We start from the raw sequence: 18,376 nt of genomic DNA, 5'->3' as shown, positions 1-18,376 counted from the left end.
AAAATAATCTTAAAAAAAAAAATTATGTTAAGTTGTGTGAAATTCTTAATTTATCAATTTACATTTGTCAACAACACCAGCGTTGATTAGAACATCAGCTTTGGCATCACTGAAAAAAACTTTGGGAGGATGAAAAAACATAAAAAATGCTAACATAAGAAGGAGATGTGCAAGAAGGATATGCAGTGTAAAATAAACTCCAAATGTGTGTTGTACACCTCTAAAAGTGTATCCTTAACCCTTGTGGTTTGTTTTACCGCCAATCTTGGAAAGTTGGGTTAGGGAAAGGAGGTAAACAACAAGCTTTAACTCCATTATTGCCTTCTCTGCCCTACAGCACCGTTCAGCACTGGGGTGTATAACACCTTTCAAATGTCATCATCCTTCAGGATTTGGCAACCCACACTCATCCCACCCCAAGGGAGATCTCTGCTTCATTTTTCCACATATAAGGGTTACTGCAGAGATAGGGACAGGGATGGTGAGAGACAGACAGAAGGCAAGAGACAGATAGGGAGATGTATGTGTGTGTGTGTGTGTGTGTGTGTGTGTGTGTGTGTGTGTGTGTGTGTGTGTGTGTGTGTGTGTGTGTGTGTGTGTGTGTGTGTGTGTGTGTGTGTGTGTGCATATCAGTGTTTTTGTTTCCCAAAGTTAATCTCATTATATGATACTAAGCATGTGAGTAACTACAGAGTGCTCAGAGGGTTAGGAATATGTAACTGTGAAGAGGAGTGTGTCGGCGAGATCACACGACATTAGCTTGTTTATATGCCAAATCAGACAAAACAAGTAATTTCTGCACTTTTCATTAGACGCATTTGTGTGTCGTTTTTTCTGTGTGTGTGTGTGTGTGTGTGTGTGTGTGTGTGTGTGTGTGTGTGTGTGTGTGTGTGTGTGTGTGTGTGTGTGTGTGTGTGTGTGTGTGTGTGTGTGTGTGTGTGTGTTCAAGTCCATCCATAATCATTTTGTGTGCACAGGGAGTAAGGCATCCCTGCAGCATGTTCTGCGCTCGCGTGAGCTTTCGCAGCAGCTTTCACGCTAGCTACTGAAATCCAGGTCACATAACACACACTATTCATAACTCATCGCTAGCGTAACCTTTATGTGTGTCTATACGTATGCATGTTTGTGTTTGTGTGTGTTTAGTATGCAGGTGTGCGTTATTCTTGTGTTGACTTCTGTCTGTATCTACATTTTTTCACATGTACAATAGCCTACATTCCTGTGTGGGTGTAAATGTGTCCTATAGAGATATGCATTGGGACATCACAATTACAGCATATGTAAGGAGGAGCCTGATGCTAACTCTGTGGCTGTATCCATGGCAACCAGACTGGGAAGATTTCTCTCAGGAACAGAATTGCCGAAACATGATTATAAATAAGAGGTTGTAAATATAAACTTTCATCTAGGGTTGCAGTTAATGTTTATTTTCATGAATGCGTAATCTGGCAATTAATCACTGTTTCTATATGTCAGAAAATAGTAAAACATAAAACCTTATAATTAGTTTACTATTACTGTACAAGGTAAAGCAACACATCTTCACATTTGAGAAAATGGAACCAGTGAATGTTTTAAAAGTGACTAACAGGTTAATGAACTAACATATTAATAATTTAATTGTTTCCCTTTAATCTATAGGCACATTTCATAAGCCAGAAGGAGCTCTGTTTTATCATGACTACAGTGGTCTTATAGTAGTTCTATATTTATCTATATCCAGTTCTTTGCTGACCTAGTTTCACCACAGGTTCATTATAGTTTCTGATCTAATCTAATTGTATTATCCATGCAGTGAGCTATACATGAATGAGATATTGTGCATTATCGGACCTTTTACTGATCCAAAAAGATTGGTTTAGTTTTACTGGTTAATTTACCCTTCAACCCTCATTCATGGTCATGAATTTGACTGAAAGAATGATACTGTAAATACAGTTAAGTCGGTTAAGGCATCTTTTAACGATAGCTCTGGGATGCCTCCCTAGAGCAGTCCCAGAGGAAGGATGATCTAATCTTGTATTGCCCGTCCAATAAATCAGACAGTATATTGGCTTATTGCAGATATATCTGTATCCATGTCAGCTGATAATTAATAAGAAATTGCTGTCAAGAAATATATATTTTTTAAGTTAGAAACACTGTTATCGTTATAAATGGCAACAGAAAGGACTGACAAGTTTATTTTTTCAACTGTAATATTTTTGGCTCAGTACGTATCTCGGTCACATTGGTTGGGCTGGAAACACCTTGGGAGACCCCAAGAGGAGAGAGAAGATGTGGCTGGGGAAGGATGTCTGGGCTACTAGCTGCCACTGCACAGGTTATAGATGATTCAATGGATGGATGGATGGATGGATCACATACAGAAAGGTTTACAATATTTTGCAATAAAAGTGGAGACTCGAGACTTGGACTTGAGTGCCATGCTGCTATGCATTTAACTTACACAGAGATGCTTCTATGCGTTGAATAGGACATTCAATGTACTGTTTCTATTAAGTATTGTTGTGATTTTGGCCATTGTGCTTTTGTAATGTGCATACCTAGCATCAACAGAAAGATTCGCAAATACTTGCTTTTTAATTTGCAAGTCATATCAAAGATTTGAGACATTCTTTATATTCCATCAAAAAAGCAATACACATCTAACCTTTCTGATTTGCCAGTGGCAGAGTCTGATATTTTGTAGCTTATTTTTCTTGGCACATTGCAATTTAGGAAAGGTGCTGACATATTTATATAATAGAGAAGAGAGGCTAATATGTGGGTGATTGTGTACCAAGCAATCAATGGACTACAGTCTTCTACAGTACATGTTCATTGACATGTTGTAACAAGTTCAAAATAATCAGTCAGCATAGTCACAAATGACTGACATGAGAAGACAGAAGAAATAAAACATTCAACATTAGCCTCCCACTCCAAAGATCTACAGTAAACTTACATCAGTGGTTTTGTAGGATATTGTCTGTTTCCTAAAAAAACTTACTCAGAGGAAAATTTACTATGAATGATGTAAAGGCTTGCACATATACCCCTCGTAGTTGTGAGTTGGGCTGATTTGACAGGCTTGTAGTTTTGTAGCAGCATTTGTAACCCAGAATTGGTAATGTAGTGAACTGGGTCAAGGCCTGTGGATTACAGCTAGGAGCAAAATATGAGAAAGGAAAGTAAAACAAACACCAAAAAGACAAAAATGCCAAATGCTGTTATATAGTGCATGTTTCTTGTTTTACCAGCCACCGTTGCAGCCACTATTAAACTGCCTTGAGGCTTCACTAGGCTCTTTGGACATTGGAATATAAAATGTATTTATGATCATGGGAACCAGGAGCAGAGCAACAGGGAGCGATGGGACTGGGACTGTTTGCATGGATCAGATCCTGTTGTAACAGGGTAAAGCCACTCATCCTGCTGATTCTCTATCAAATATTCACCACCTCCTGCAGAGCTTACATTTACCGTAAACATCAACAGCTAGCAGAGAGGGGAGGGCAGAGGGAGGCAGGGATGGGGGTTGGGGATGTTAAGGACATTCATAATCCAGAGCAAAGCAAGAATGCCTGCTCATATAACTAATCCTCAATTTTGGGAAATGCCTGTCTGTCCCTGATGTGTCCCTGAACAAGAAGGGCGAAGCAGCTACATCAAAAGACGATGCTTTTAAGAGCAGCGTTTGGCCATTTTATGCCTTAAAGGCCAAACATGAATTCGTTGTACATCTGTGAAAGAAGCCTAGATGTGGATGTTCTGTGGGGGTGTAAAGGGAGGATTGAGACTCTTGAATTCTGGCAAAAGAACCAAGTCTATTATTAGGTCCATCTAAATGCTGCCAACTGGAGCGCATGTGTGTGTGTTTGTGTATGTGTGTGTGTGCCAAACACATCAGCAATCAAAAAAACATTAAATCCAACGTGTGCATGCCTTTGCTCTGACACAGATTAGATGAGCGCACACACGCATACACACATTCATAATGAGATTTAAACATTCAATTCCATTATTTTGGCAGGGAGTTTTGTGTTAAAGGGATGGAGCAGCCGCCTGGCTTTGCCATTTAGAACAACTACAGGCAACGCTCTCCTGACATCTGACATCCTGAAATGTGCATGTGTGCTCCCATAATGCTCTTCATCTATACTACTGTAGCTCTCCCCTCGATGCTGAATGTGTGTCATGAGATGAATTTTGCATATGTATAAGAAGGAAGAGGAGGAGGTACGAACTGGAGCAGGAAAGTGGAGCATCATGACCAAGAGTTTCTATTGATCCACACAGGAGAGGATGAACCAGCACAGCTGCTTTACCTTCACTCTGACCTTTATCTAAAAAAAAATTAATGCACAGTCCAGATTAAAAGCATACTGCAGCTTTTGCTCAGCAGTAACCTAATGCTGACTCTGGTTTAAACTAATTAAATGTTTTCAGTCAGTAGAGTGTTTTCAGTTTGCTAAATAAACAGTCCCCTTCTCATAAAATAATTAAAATGTTCCCAGATCATCACAGTTTTAAGGAAAAACCTGTGTAACTGAGGCAACGTGGTGGCCTCTCTAAGGCGCCAACCACGAACAGCAACAGCCCTGGTTCAAATTAAGCTGGGAACTTTTTAGGGCTGCCCCCCAAACGTTGATGATTCAAATCATCAGTCAGTCAGTCAAATCACGCTGTGCAACGTTGTAAACCTTTACCAACAAAAAAAGTTGGTTAAACTAGTACCAGGCGCTGGTACAACCTCAGCTACTGTTGAGTGTTAAAGCCTCATCCGCTGACCGCACTGTCAGCAGCCACGCAGGAGAGGCGCTCTATGGTGCACGAGAATTGTAAAACTCAACTAGGATGCATACTTTCTACTGTGCGTGCGTGCGTGCGTGCGTGTGTGCATGTTCATTTCTTACCTCTCCATAGTCGGTTGTGACAATAAGCGTTCCATCTCCACAGGAGTTGACTGTGGCGGGAACCAGCTGCTCCTTCTCTCTGACCCAAACACGGGCCCCCTGGATCACAGACACACACAAAAACCAGTACGTAAATATTTGTTTTTCATGTATGTAAAATGCTGAACCCCATGGTGAATAGAGTGGAGGTCTTCAGCTCTTAGCCAATGTAGTGGAGTCACAGTTAGTAAAGCAGTGTGCTATTGATTTGAGATGTACATGTTTTTGGGTGTACACAGGAAGTAGTTTCAGCAGAGCTTGACTGTTGACTGTCCGTAGATTTCCAGTGATGGTCGACAATAAAAGACTGTGAGAAGTCAGCCGTTCAAGTGAGTCACAGTGATTCGCTAATACACAACATCATAGCCAACAGTATCTGTGGACAGCAGCCAAGCACACGCAACTCAGATGTCTTACTGTTACAGGGTTTACAGTAACATAAGATTAGCTCCTTGTGCTTTAAGAGCTAAATTGATTGATGATTTTCCATAAAATCCTCTTGCGATAATTGACATTGCACGATGATGTGTCGAACAGCACATCGTACGAACTAGTTCATTCATTCACAGGTAACAATATACGTATGTATGATGAGTGTGCATGGGTGCACAGACAGATGTCACAGATGTGTTTAAAGACTGTAACATCTGGACTTTCCACCAAGGTGAAGCAACAATGCAACAATCCAAGACCTTTTCATACAGACAAAGCCCTCTTTCAGGCAGTCACTGACCTCTGACCTCCAACCCTTAAAAAGGGGCACAGCATAACAGAGAAAGGAAAGAGGAGGGGACAGAAAAGGAAACAAGAAGAGGCTGCAGTTAACACAGCTACTAAAGTGGACCACATGTCGATTTTATAATCCAGAAACAATTCCAGCAATAATAGCAAAACATTCCGAAATTTCAGCATCTATTTTGTAAGATTTGCTGCTTTTCTCTGTTATTCTCTATTGTTTTAGGGGTTTTGGGGTGTCGGTCTGACAAAGCAAGACATTTATAGCCATCATCTTTTGGGTATAAGTTGTCTGACATTTTATAGTCCAAACGATTCATTGATTCATTCATATTGATACATTCTCTGAAGTTTAAAGTAAAGTCATGTGCAGTCAGTCTTACCTCCTTTCAGGTTTTGAGTGCACAGGCTTCACAATAATGTGTATCCATGTTTCTTGATCATTTTTGGATGATCTTGACTGTTAAAGAACCCAATTTTGAGCCTGAGAAGAAGTTTGAGCCCTGAGAAGACTCACCAGATGTGTGCATGTCAATGAACTGAGCAGCAGAGGAGGGCTGGAAATGACTTGTTTTAGCAACAGATGGTCACCTCCAAGCATGCCCTGACAACTTTTTACTCTCCTTCTCTTTTTTGGTCTCTTTCTGTTTTTTTCTTGTGCTCTATATCAATCTGACACACACACACACACACACACACACACACACAAACTACACACACACACACACACGCACACACACACACACACACACACACAGACACACACACACACACACTGATGAAAAAAAAAAATAGTCGTGCTCCAGGCAATGGGGTTAACAAGGCAGAAATCATTCACACACAGCAGTGTACTATATGCACACACATAGGACACTAAATATACACACTGTTGGGTGGCTCAAGGTAAGGCTTAGGGGGACGACTGTCTGAATGGTTTTTGGATACAGACTTTTAATACGGCTGGCCTTTGAGGAAAAATAAACTTGTATCAGTGGCAGAAATTGAGATGCACACACAAAGCTATACTGGCTATACAAGACCAAGTAAGGCTGTAGCTGCAAAACCCTTGTGTGTATTACTGTAAATTGAGAAAGGGAGCGATTTATGGAATTCAACTTTTGATTTTTGTTAAAGAGTTGTTTCTTCTTACAAAGTCTCACTTTAAAATCTGGAAACAAAATAAAATAATTTGAAAAATGTTTTTTTAATCAGAATTTAAAAAATTTCAAAGTATGCCGCCACAGGCTAAATGACATACTGTATAACTAGGTTTATTTGTAGCTGGTTCCAATACAGTAAGACATACAGTGCGTACTGTCGAACTCACTCATTTTTTTCAGGTAGCAGCATGTTTATACGGATGGCAATGTCAGTCTGTCGGTTCGCCACTTTCGGTCCACACTGAAATATCTCAACAACTATTGTAAACAACTGTGTGATTGCTATGACATTTTCTACAGAATTTCACAGTTCCCAGCAGATGAATCCTAATGACTTTGATAATCTTCAGACTTTTTCCTCTAGCAGCATCATTATCTGAACATTTTATTTTGTCCAATGCTTAAACTGTACTTTAGTGAGACTTAGCTATAGTAAGATGGTGAAAAAATGCAATTGTTGATTTTTCTTGCTATAATCTCCACTTAAACTTGCCTCATTGAGGACATTTAAGTCTATGATTTTAAAATAAATTGCATGTTACAGTTCATGCTAATTCACTCCAATCTTAGCGGGATTATGCCTCATACATCTAGAATCACTCTGACAACTGAAAAATTCAAGAGCCTCCCCGTTGTCCTCTCTCTATATATAGCCTCCTTCGGCTCTCCTCTAGATCCTCTATCTCTCTCTCTCTCTGCAGTCAGACAGCCCGCCTCATCCCTAACTCCAGCTCGTCTGCCTGTCAGATTCCAGCACACAGAGCCATTATAATGATGGCGATGCCGTGACTTAACCTGATGAACACCCGGCCTAAAGCTCCATGCTCACAGCTCACAAGTACCTCATTACATCCTGTTTTAACTTATAAAATGACCTCTGACTGCACGTAAACATCTGATACTGGACTAGTATGTATAGACTCTCCTTTCTCTCCCCAATTTCTCGTTATGATCTCCATGAATAAGAATATAATGCATGTTTTTGCGTTCTGTCTCGCTCTCTATCTGTCTCCTCTTTGAGTAAATTGGTCTCTAGTCCCAGATCGATGTACTTTGCCTAAGCCACGTGCTATCTCTGGGGAAAATGCAGCATTGAGGACACAGAGGGTTATAAATGACCTGCCGGTGTTACAACCTACACCCACCAACCCCCTCGTACTCTTTATCCCCTCCCCCCATCTTTTACTATCCCAGACAGACAGGGATGGTCATGCATGAAAACAAACTCCAGTGCTTTCTGTGTGCTAAAAACTGCATGTATGATGAAAACACTCCCTTTTCGATTCTCACTATGAAATTCAAACCAAACCAGGGCCTCCAGCTTCGTCCATCACCTTTTCGTCAAGCTCCATTAAACCTCAATTATCACTTTACCCTCAAATATGACCCCTGACCTCACATCTCACACCATTCTCTCTAATCAACAGGAGTTGAAAGAGTACCAAAACATCCCGCTCAAGGAATGCTATTAGATGAATTTCTTTGTGCAAGTTATAAAAACATAATTGTTGCTTCAGTAACGGTAGTTTCATTTCTAAAAGCTATAACAGTACATTAGATGATTGTTAGCTTTTTACCTTCAATCAGATATGATTCTATTCTGCACCTGATTAGATGAATGCACCACTTGTTCAACCTGGCAGCTATTCAGAAAATGGCAAATGCATTCCTTTTGTTAAATCCATTTGAAGCAAGAAAAGGATTATGCCTTGTATAACACTAACCTATTTTATTTATTTTTTTACAGTAAACAGTTGTCATTTTATTTTCAAACTGTATAATCATTACAGTTTTTTCCAATTGCTAACACACTAAAATGACATGCATAGCACAGTTATTTAAACTGACACACAGAGAGCAAAACCTCTTCTCAAGTCTCCAAAAGTCTAAACACATTTTCTGCTTTACACACATTTTGCAATTCAAAATGGCACTTTTTAAATGCACTGAACACAGTTCTCTACATAAGACACAACCATTTGCCATTTCAAAACACTGCCATTGAAAATGGCACTAGATGAGCTAATTGGCCAATATATGTGCCACCTGGCCAAACACCTCAATGGTTAGAGTAATTGTTACCACTTCAATCAGGAAGTAAGCGCTATGAAAAGACCACAGATGAGCACCTCTTTTTTTATATATATATTTATTTTTTTCTGCACATTTTTTCTGCAATTTTCTTTTTCAGTTTACTGTTTTTTGTGAGCATATTTTTGTTCAGTCCAATGTAAATATATCTGCTGTGCATATGTTGCACTGACTTCTTTGGTGAAAAAAAATGTGTGAACAATCTGAAGAATTTTCTACAATTTGAACTATTTTAGTATTATGGCAAAGCATACTAAAGATGAGAGTGCTTTTCATTATGCCCAACAGTGTGTAGTTGGTTAGACAAAAATCTGGTAATATGAATGAAGTGTGTGCCATTTGGTGCAAAAGTTTGATTATGATAATGCTATATGTAGTTTTGGTTGCAGTGCTTCATTTTGCAGGATATATGAGGTATTTTGCAGTTTGGGTGTGTGGTTTTGTGAATTGTGTTAAGTATTTTGATAAAACCAGCCTAGTTTGCAAAATTGTGTTTTAGCAATTTGAAAAAACTGTAACAGGAAAGTAGGAAATCTAAAACTTTTTTATTTTAAATATTATTTTTTGGGGCTTTTCCCTTTGTTAGATAGTGACAGTGGATAGACAGGAAAGGGGGAGAGAGATGGGGGATGACACGCTGCAAAGGGCAGCAGGCCGGATTCAAACCCACGCCACTGCAAAACATGCCTAACCTCTACTGTTCCTCATACTGTTTCCTCCGTATGTCAAGGCCTATATGCAGAGAAAAGCTTGGGAGGGATGTTTATATTATTATTATATGATTATACCAGAAGAAAAATGGGTGAACTATTAGTAAGAAAATCCTGACCATCTAATAATCTCTCATTACTGAACATACAAAAGAAAGCATCCCCAGAGCATTCAGCCCAGATGCCTGAAAAGCTGTGTGTGTGTGTGTGTGTGTGTGTGTGTGTGTGTGTGTGTGTGTGTGTGTGTGTGTGTGTGTGTGTGTGTGTGTGTGTGTGTGTGTGTGTGTGTGATAAAAAGCCTTGTTTCTGCTCGGGCAATCACATGGACGCCCGTGCCATTTGATTGAGGCGTTGCCCTGGAGACAGCCTCCGATGAAGGATCCTCTCCCTATGAGTGACACTCATGCCCCAGCAAACCCAAACATATGATTAATGTCTGCAGCGATACACACATTTTTACTTCAAACTGCACAGTCACTCAAGTGAGCATCAATACACCTTGTCACCACATTAAAACACACATAAACAAACGTGCATACAAATGCACACAAAGGTCACTCTGAGTCAAGACGTGATCTACTACAGTGATAAATACTATCTCAAATATTCACCAAGGTGTTACAGTTGATAAAGGAAAAGAGAAGAGAAATTAGGGTAAAAGAAGAGAAGGGGACTGTAATTTCAGAACAAGAACAAAGATCCCTTTACACTGTGTGACTTTGGGCTGTCTGAGACAAAAGGTGACACTCATGACAAAAATGTGGCCAAATCTTTGGTCGTCAGTCCAAAGACAGCCTGCGACAAAATTTTGACAGTGTCTGAAGTTTAGGACCAAAGTCTCAAAATGTGATTGCTGACCCATGGCTACAGACCAACACATCAGAATACAACATGACACGTGACAGAGACAGAAAGAAAGAAAAGGAGTAACAGATCTGACAACATCGCTGTCATCGACTGAAAGGAGAACAGAGGAGAGAGACACTGCAGATAAACAGGGGAAAAGAGGTCATGATAGTAGAAAATACACAAAAACTAGAAAATGGGAGTAAAGGTTAAAGGTAGAATAAGCTAAGAAAGACACAGAATGACAGACAGATGAATAAATGATGACAGAAACAGCTGATCAGTCACCAGCTAATGGAAGGGAACTAAAGACCAGCATGGTGGGGAGAGGACACAGTAGGATCTCTGGAGATTAAAGGTCATTTAGAGATGACGTTCTGTCTCTCTGTCTGGCTACTTTAGCGTACTCATTAACTACAGTTACTTTTACAATGTTAAAACAGCACCGGAGACACATCCAAGACTCCCAAAACACAACCAGCCATCAATAATTCAACATGATTACATCTTCAGTGCAGTTCAGCTGCCTTTCTGTTAAACTCTCACCTTTCTTCTCTGTGTTTTGGCATTTTCTGACACTTCAGGCACCGAATCTGGCAAAAAAGTTTTTAATATTTTAAACAAAATGCAAAATCAGTCATCAAACTCCACCAAGCTCTGCTCTCCCTACAATGGCAGATGTCTTACAGGAGAGTTGATGTGGGTGTGGTAGTTTCTTTCTGTAATGCTTATATGAGTTAATCGGGCGAGAAGAGGGGGGGGGGAGGTCCTCTGGCCAATATGGCTCTTGTCAATCCTGGATGGAGAGCTTGTTTCTGTAATTGATGTTATATGGTGCCTTCAATTCCAATTAATGTGATAGCTTTATATTGTAATGTTCAATCGCATACTTTTGAAAAGGGAGTAAGGCAACATCTTTGGCTGTAAATCAAATAGCAATGTGTTTGAAAGTGTTTTCAAAAAAATAAACCAAGCATGTTGTGCACTTTACTTCTTATATCGAATATACAACCTCACAAGAGTGAACAGCTGGTGCAGGGTAAAACACGAAATCAAGAGGACCACACAAAGCAGCTCACTAGGATGCTACTACGGGCTACTATTGAAATGTTAATCATCACAATAATAATATTCTAATCTTTTATCCCCATTCTCTCTTATGTTTCCTATCATGCTTTAGATGTTTTTATCAGGTGCCAGTAGGATTGGAGAGTAGTTATATTCAGATAATTCAGCACAAAATTAACTTTTCCATTATCCCTCTCAACAGTAAAATTGTTATTGTCATAACTTCTGCCTCCGGTCAATGTCAGAATCCAATTTGACGCAGTGGAGGTCAGGGTATTTGTGGCTATACCCTTTCTGTGCACTTCTTTTGGTATGCAAGCCCGGTTAGAAGCATTGTCATGGAGTCATGGAGGCTATCGTACATGAGGCAGGTGAATTTGTGTGTGTGTGTTTGTGTTTAAGGGACTCGCTGCTTTCACCGTTTTTTTTACATCACTACTGTGATATAGCTCTCTGATCCTTCTCCTCTAGTGCAGCCCGGCCTGTGTCAGGGACCTAAACTGTGTCAGTAATATTCCATTAAAGGTGATAATACAATCAGGACAGCGAGGCTTTCAGCAGATTATGGCGGTTGGAAGGAGAGCAACATGTGTTTATGTGTGCGGGTGGGTGACTGTGGGTGTCACCTCTCTCTCTATGAGTCACATCCATCAGTGAAAGAGATTACAGTTGAACTTCAACACTATAGGTATAATACGTAAAAAAAAAAAATTGGGAGAGGGCATGAAGAGACATGCAGAAACTCAAAAATGAAATGTTTCAATTCACAATGTTTACCTTTCTAGACAATATACTTTTACTGTATATGTCAATATATCCAAAAGAGATAATTGTGTCCGCAAGCACATAATAATCTTTTAATCAAAGGTCTTATAAAATGGATATAAAAACTATAATTTTGAGGAGAAAATGTATCAGATTGATCAATAATGAAAATAAGCACAGCCTGTTGCTAATCTTTTCAAAATGTTCTCTTCTTTCTATCCTCTTGATATCCTTTACCTAATGTGGCACAAACACACACCCGCACACAGAGAGAAGGCATCAGGTCAAAGCTCTCTCACACAGCTACTTTAGATGCAGAAGTACCACAGAGTTTTACTGTAAGTGCATAAGTGCAACGTGTTCCCTGTTTGGCTGCTTTACTGTTATTCTGGAATATCTGAAGCTTTAGACAGATTACCTTTTGACCTGTCCTGCATTCCAAAACAAACCCATGAATGATTTATCCAAAGTAAACCAGATGAGAGTAAACTGCTAAATTACAAAAAGGGATAAAGACAGCAAGCAGCTGTTAGTGTGTGGTGTGTGGTGTGTGTGTGTGTGTGTGTGTGTGTGTGTGTGTGTGTGTGTGTGTGTGTGTGTGTGTGTGTGTGTGTGTGTGTGTGTGTGTGTGTGTGTGTGTTTGTACTGTGCAAATCCTCTTTGAGAGGCCAGTTTTGAGCAGTCTGCTAATTATCACATTCTCTCTGATCTTGTATTAAACTACAGTCACACACCCCCACCGCCACCCCCACCAACACCCTGGCAACCAGACTCCACGGCAACAGTGTGGAAACAGGGCACCATGGAAACAGCTTCTCTCCTCCAAGCATTGATGGATGCTGGGAGATGGTGTTCAGGTGCAGTGGATTGTGGGATATGCTGTCCTGTATCATTTTGTTTTATTTTACTTCATCCAATCTAACGTATATTTTTATTATTTTATTTTACCTCATTTCAAATTTGATTGGTTATATAAAATGTACTTCACTTTACTGTATACAAGGTGGAAAAAGGTGCATGTTTTTTATGACATTATGAATATCTTATTATTAAGTTTACTCATATTGCAATTATTATTTTTTTAAGTTATTATAAATAACGGATTCATCTACTACACCTAGACTAGAGCTGTAACAAAATTAATCATTAATTATTTTGATAATCAGTTAAAAAATTAGGTCATCTTTTTCAAACAAAAATCCTCAAAATGTATTGGTTCTAGCTTGTCACATGTCAGGATCTTCTGCTTTTGTTTTTTATATATATAATATTTTGGGATTTTGGACTGTTGGTTAAACAAAAAAAGATTTAAATCATCTTTAGGAAATTGTATTTGACATTTTATACAGTTTTTTAACATTATATAGACTAAACGATAAACTGATTAATGGAGAAAGTAATCAGCAGATAAATCAATAATGAAAGGAATCGTTAGTTGCAGCCCTATATATGAACATTAGTTTAACCAATCAAACAGGCCATAGTCCAGTGTATAGGTCTGGACATTCTTTAACTCAGAAATGAGCCTATAGAAATATATACATGTTGTTCATATTGCCCAGTTCCCTCACAGCTGTATAGGATTCTGGGAGATGTTGTTTTATCCACCCACTGTAAAAAAGCTTTAATGTGGTTTGACTGCATAACTGTAGTCTCCCACCTACACATGCAGAACAAGCAGAAGAGTGAGACGACCAGGGAATAAAGGAGGAAGGAGAGGAAAGACAGAGCTGGAAAAATGCCAGAAGGAGGAGGGAGACTGGCAGAGGAGCACCGAAAGTGGTTGGTTGGAGGGAGAAGCACCAAGTAAGTGGCCGCAGGGAGAGAGAGAGCATCAGAGGGATGGGAAAAGAGGAGAGAGAGAGAGAGAGAGAGAGAGAGAGAGAGAGAGAGAGAGAGAGAGAGAGAAGCAAAGCTGATGCAGCTCCTGAGCAGAACAAATGTGTTTGGAGCTGCTGAATATAGGTCACACATCTCCAGTGACTGTTCCCTCCACTGAACCTGCTTCCTGCATCATGCACTTTGTACGAAATCCTGCATAATTTGGATAACAATCTATGGACTGCTAAATGTATATAAGCCTGTTACATCAAAATCCATTGCATAAAAGAAAGGACTGAATTTTGCTGCAATTAGTCGACTATTTAAGTTCAAACATGAAAGCTGCTTTGAGATTTGCTAGTCTGTTTAGAGTGTTTCACAGCTTACATGCAAGCAGCCCTACAGAATGCATACAGATGATTAATATTTTACTGTTCTTTGCATGAAAAATCAACTTCAGTGTGAGAAAGCTTTTATTGCTCAATAACTATTCCCCATATGCTATGTAGTGTGGCCACTCAACAAATTGCAATTGAGTAGTAAAATATTATTTACAGCATGTTGGGTTATACAGACTGAGGGAAACGACAGAGTATAGAAGCGGAGATTACTGTGTGCTGGGCAAAGACAGGACAGAAAGTGAGGTTATGAACAGGCAGATATGATACAGCAACAATGACAGCAGGCTTGAGATCATGTGTCAAAGCTGTTCTTTCCACATTCACACCTGTCTATCTCCCGGTTATCGGTTCATGGTTTCTCTGCACCTGTAATCCAGCACACACACACACACACATACACACAAAATGTCATCCATTTTACTCAGAACACACATTTAGGCCCATGTACAGGAACTCAGGCCCTTCTATGTCATTGAGATAAACATTACACTGTACTACTGTCATCTGAACAGAGTGTCAGAGAGGTTAGCAGTTTCCAGTATAAAAGCAGCTTCAGGACATTACATTCAAACAATCTAAACAATTTTAATGTCCCTTTAGGTCTCTCACGGTCCCTTCTAATGTATCCCCAGTAGTATGCTCAAACTTTTCACATGCGTGTTTTTCAGCTCACCTAACCAGAAAAAGACTAATTTTTACACATAATGTCACTGCAATTATCCACTACTAACCAATCCAGTTTGAATATGAGGGGATTATACAGTAGTCTACTGCCACCTGACATTTAACGCTTGGCTGGTCGGCCAGCTATCATGTTTTCTGCCTGAGTTGAGAGAGAGAGTTCAGCTGTTCACTCTTTCTGGTTTGAAGAAGAGAAGTGGAGGAACACAGGGATGTAAAATTGAGGGATGGAGCGATGATGATTTCGGAGGAATGAAACTAAGTGGATGTTGGACAGACACCTCCCGAGCGGATTGATTACTCAGCATCCTACTGCATGAAGTCATTTTTCTGGGTATCAGATATGCAGTTTATGCAGGACTGTAGGCCTGAACATCATAACTCAATAAGTCACTCCATTTTCAGGTCTCACATAGGCTTTCAGAGTCTGTGCTACATGGGGCTGCGGGGTTGGTGATGTGGGGGTCTGCGAATCAATGCTACATGATCAATTTATTACATACAGGCTGATGGGAAATGGAGCAGGAGAGATGGTTGTTACACTTTTGTGTTGCTGTATGATCATCCAAACAGTTGTCGTGACATTTTTTCATTCTTAATATGACACATTATTACCAGGATTCTATAGATCACACCTCTGTTTTTCCCAGCAACAGCCAGAAAATGAAGGGCACCAGTGCTCGCCACAGGCCTGGTACCCGCACATACTGTATACTCACACAACCACTCACCCACTATGGTATGACATCACTGCCAATGCTAGAGGCATTTAAACCCATATCAGATTAACTTAAGAGGGGACAGGATAAGTAGCTTGGAGAGGAGGGATAATGGCATTAAAGTCAGCGGACAAGATGGTGTTTCATGAGATTGTGTGGATGCATGTGCCACTGAATGTTGTGCAGTGAACTGACCAAAACACAAATGAAATGGAGGGAGGGGGAAGAGGTAACAGAGACATCTCTTGATGGGGGTGATAGTGTACAATGAAGACCCTACAAGGAAGGAAGAAGGAATGGAAATAGAAAAATGAAAGGTAAATTGCCCAAATATCACTCTGGATCTGAATGGAAACCCCACAGATTTGGTTTTACAGACAATATAATAGTTTATCAGATAAATCCCAGGATGCTGGAGGTGAAAGCCTGTGATGAGTTTTTTCCCAGTAGGCAGTGGCACTGGAATGAGCAGTTGTTAACCATTTGTCTCACCTAGTCTGTATATATCCATCATCCCCCTCCTCCTTCACCCCCTTTCTCAACTACCGCAGCCGGTGTACCGAGCCATACACACCCATGCTCCATCCCATTCACAGCGCGCTAAAAAGCACATAAAGGGTATCTTGGTGTGTGAGGGCTCTTGCTGTAGCTTAGTCAACACGATCTTCCCTCCGTTAACAGATTGGCTTTAATCCGAGAGCCAGCCGTATGGACGCAAAAGCCCGTGTCAGCTCTCGTTTGGCCAATTTATTTAAGGCTCTGCTCTGAATTAATTTATCAAGCCGGCAGTCAGGCCCTGATGCTCTGCAGTGATTATAAAATATACGGGGTGGTTAGTTTAGTTTTTAATCGATATAGACATGCAGTTAAGGCACAGGCCTATTCCTTGTGGCTTCTGTTAAGAACGGTGAGGAATGGTTCCAGTCGACGGAAGCAAAGCAACACCTGCTGTAACCAAACCCGTTGTGAATCAAAAGAAAAGCCGCAAAAGCATCTTACACCATATAACCTAGGCTGTGCATCGGTGCAAATGTGGACTGCATCACGCCGTGAAAGGCTCAATCTGTCATTAATGTTTAGCTCGATAACAGTGACATATTCTCCATTGCTTACCTCTGTAAAAAACGCCTCCATCCTCCCTACTCCTCCCAGACGTCGCGCGCCCGGCCCCGCAGAGCGCAGACACCGGCTCCGGTCTCGGGTGCGCAAATTTCGCCAACGGAAGGGTGAGCGTGTTTGTCAAGATGGGGAAAAGGTAGCGGTGGCTCCGTGTTGGTGTTTCCCATTCACCGAGCGCTTGTCTTCATCTCCGAAATGGCTCAGTTGATCAAACACACCTCACCAGCGTCCGAGCTCTATGCGCAAAAAGCCACATGAATGAAAATCCAAGGAGGCTGTGATGAAAAATTAAAAATGTCCACGCCAGGGATCCGTCCGTGGAGCGCTAATTGAAGCGTCCCGGTTTTCCAGGCCTGCCTAGTTCAGTGTTCAGTGTTCCAGTGTGTGTGTGCGTGTGTGTGTTGTGTGTTGTGTGTTGTGTGTGTGTGAATGAGTGCGTGTATGCATGTGTGTGTGTGTGTTGGGCGATGAGAATTGTGTGGGGTTGAGAGAGAGGACCAGTCCGGGGGCAAAACGAGCTTGACGCTGCATACACCGACTGGGCGGTGCAGACAGCCTCCTCCAATACAAAACACACAAGGCTCACACACACACACACACACACACACACACACACACACACACACACACACACACACACACACACACACACACACACATACGGAGTAGGGTGGTGGTTTAAAGTTTTTTTTTGTAGTCAACGCTGACAACATCTGGATTTTTTTTCTCCAATCAGAAAAAGGACCCAGTTTTTGTGTTGTCTAGACCATCATGGGGGGGGGGGGATGCTTTGGTTGGTGACCAGAACCGATGAAAGAGCCTCTGTCCCATTTGGCCCAATTACAGGTGTTGATCCTGCATGAACCAGGTTGTCCATCAGCAGCACCAGAGGGTTGGATTTCATACAGCAGGGATCCGTAAAGGGGGGAAAGAGGATTCAAGCAAAAAGAAAATAAGGAAAGTATCTCAACTTTCTAAAAAGCTTTATCTAATGGATTTATAATAATTACTGTTGCCGTTTGTGCCATTTATTGGTGCCTAATTTAAGCTCTTTATTCACTCAGGATGGATTGTTTGACCTCTGATCGTCTGGAAAAGAGCTGGACCGAACTTCATTCATAAACATACTAATAACATTTACAATTTATAATAACTGACAGTTACGATTGCAGACTTGAGTTGTATTATTCTTTATTACTAATTTATCAACACAGGCCTTTATAACCAACCGCTGACAATAATAAAGTAATTTGTTACAACTTACAAACCCTTAATAAAAAGGTGATTTGTAAAGTGGTACAACAATTATTTCCCTACAGC

General features: G+C 40.6%; 1 protein-coding gene across 2 annotated transcripts in view; it reads right to left on the bottom strand.

Moving 5' to 3' along the window:
- myo10l1 (myosin X, like 1) overlaps positions 1–17,572 on the bottom strand; it is a 47,119-nt gene extending 29,547 nt beyond the window's left edge. The window contains exons 1-2 of one of the 2 annotated variants that reach the window (XM_039786566.1): positions 17,051–17,572; positions 4,902–5,000 (exon numbers count right to left, since the gene is read on the bottom strand). In XM_039786566.1, coding sequence (XP_039642500.1) covers positions 4,902–5,000; positions 17,051–17,071 — 120 coding nt within the window. In that variant the 5' untranslated portion in view covers positions 17,072–17,572. The remainder of the gene's footprint in view (positions 1–4,901; positions 5,001–17,050) is intronic. The other variant, XM_039786567.1, reaches the window with a different exon arrangement.
- Between the last annotated feature and the right edge of the window lie 804 nt (positions 17,573–18,376).

This window comes from Perca fluviatilis, chromosome 20 (genome assembly GCF_010015445.1).
Source record: "Perca fluviatilis chromosome 20, GENO_Pfluv_1.0, whole genome shotgun sequence".
Lineage (NCBI taxonomy): Eukaryota > Metazoa > Chordata > Actinopteri > Perciformes > Percidae > Perca > Perca fluviatilis.
Note: the sequence above shows the minus strand (reverse complement) of the source record. Positions and strands in the feature narration are given on the sequence as shown.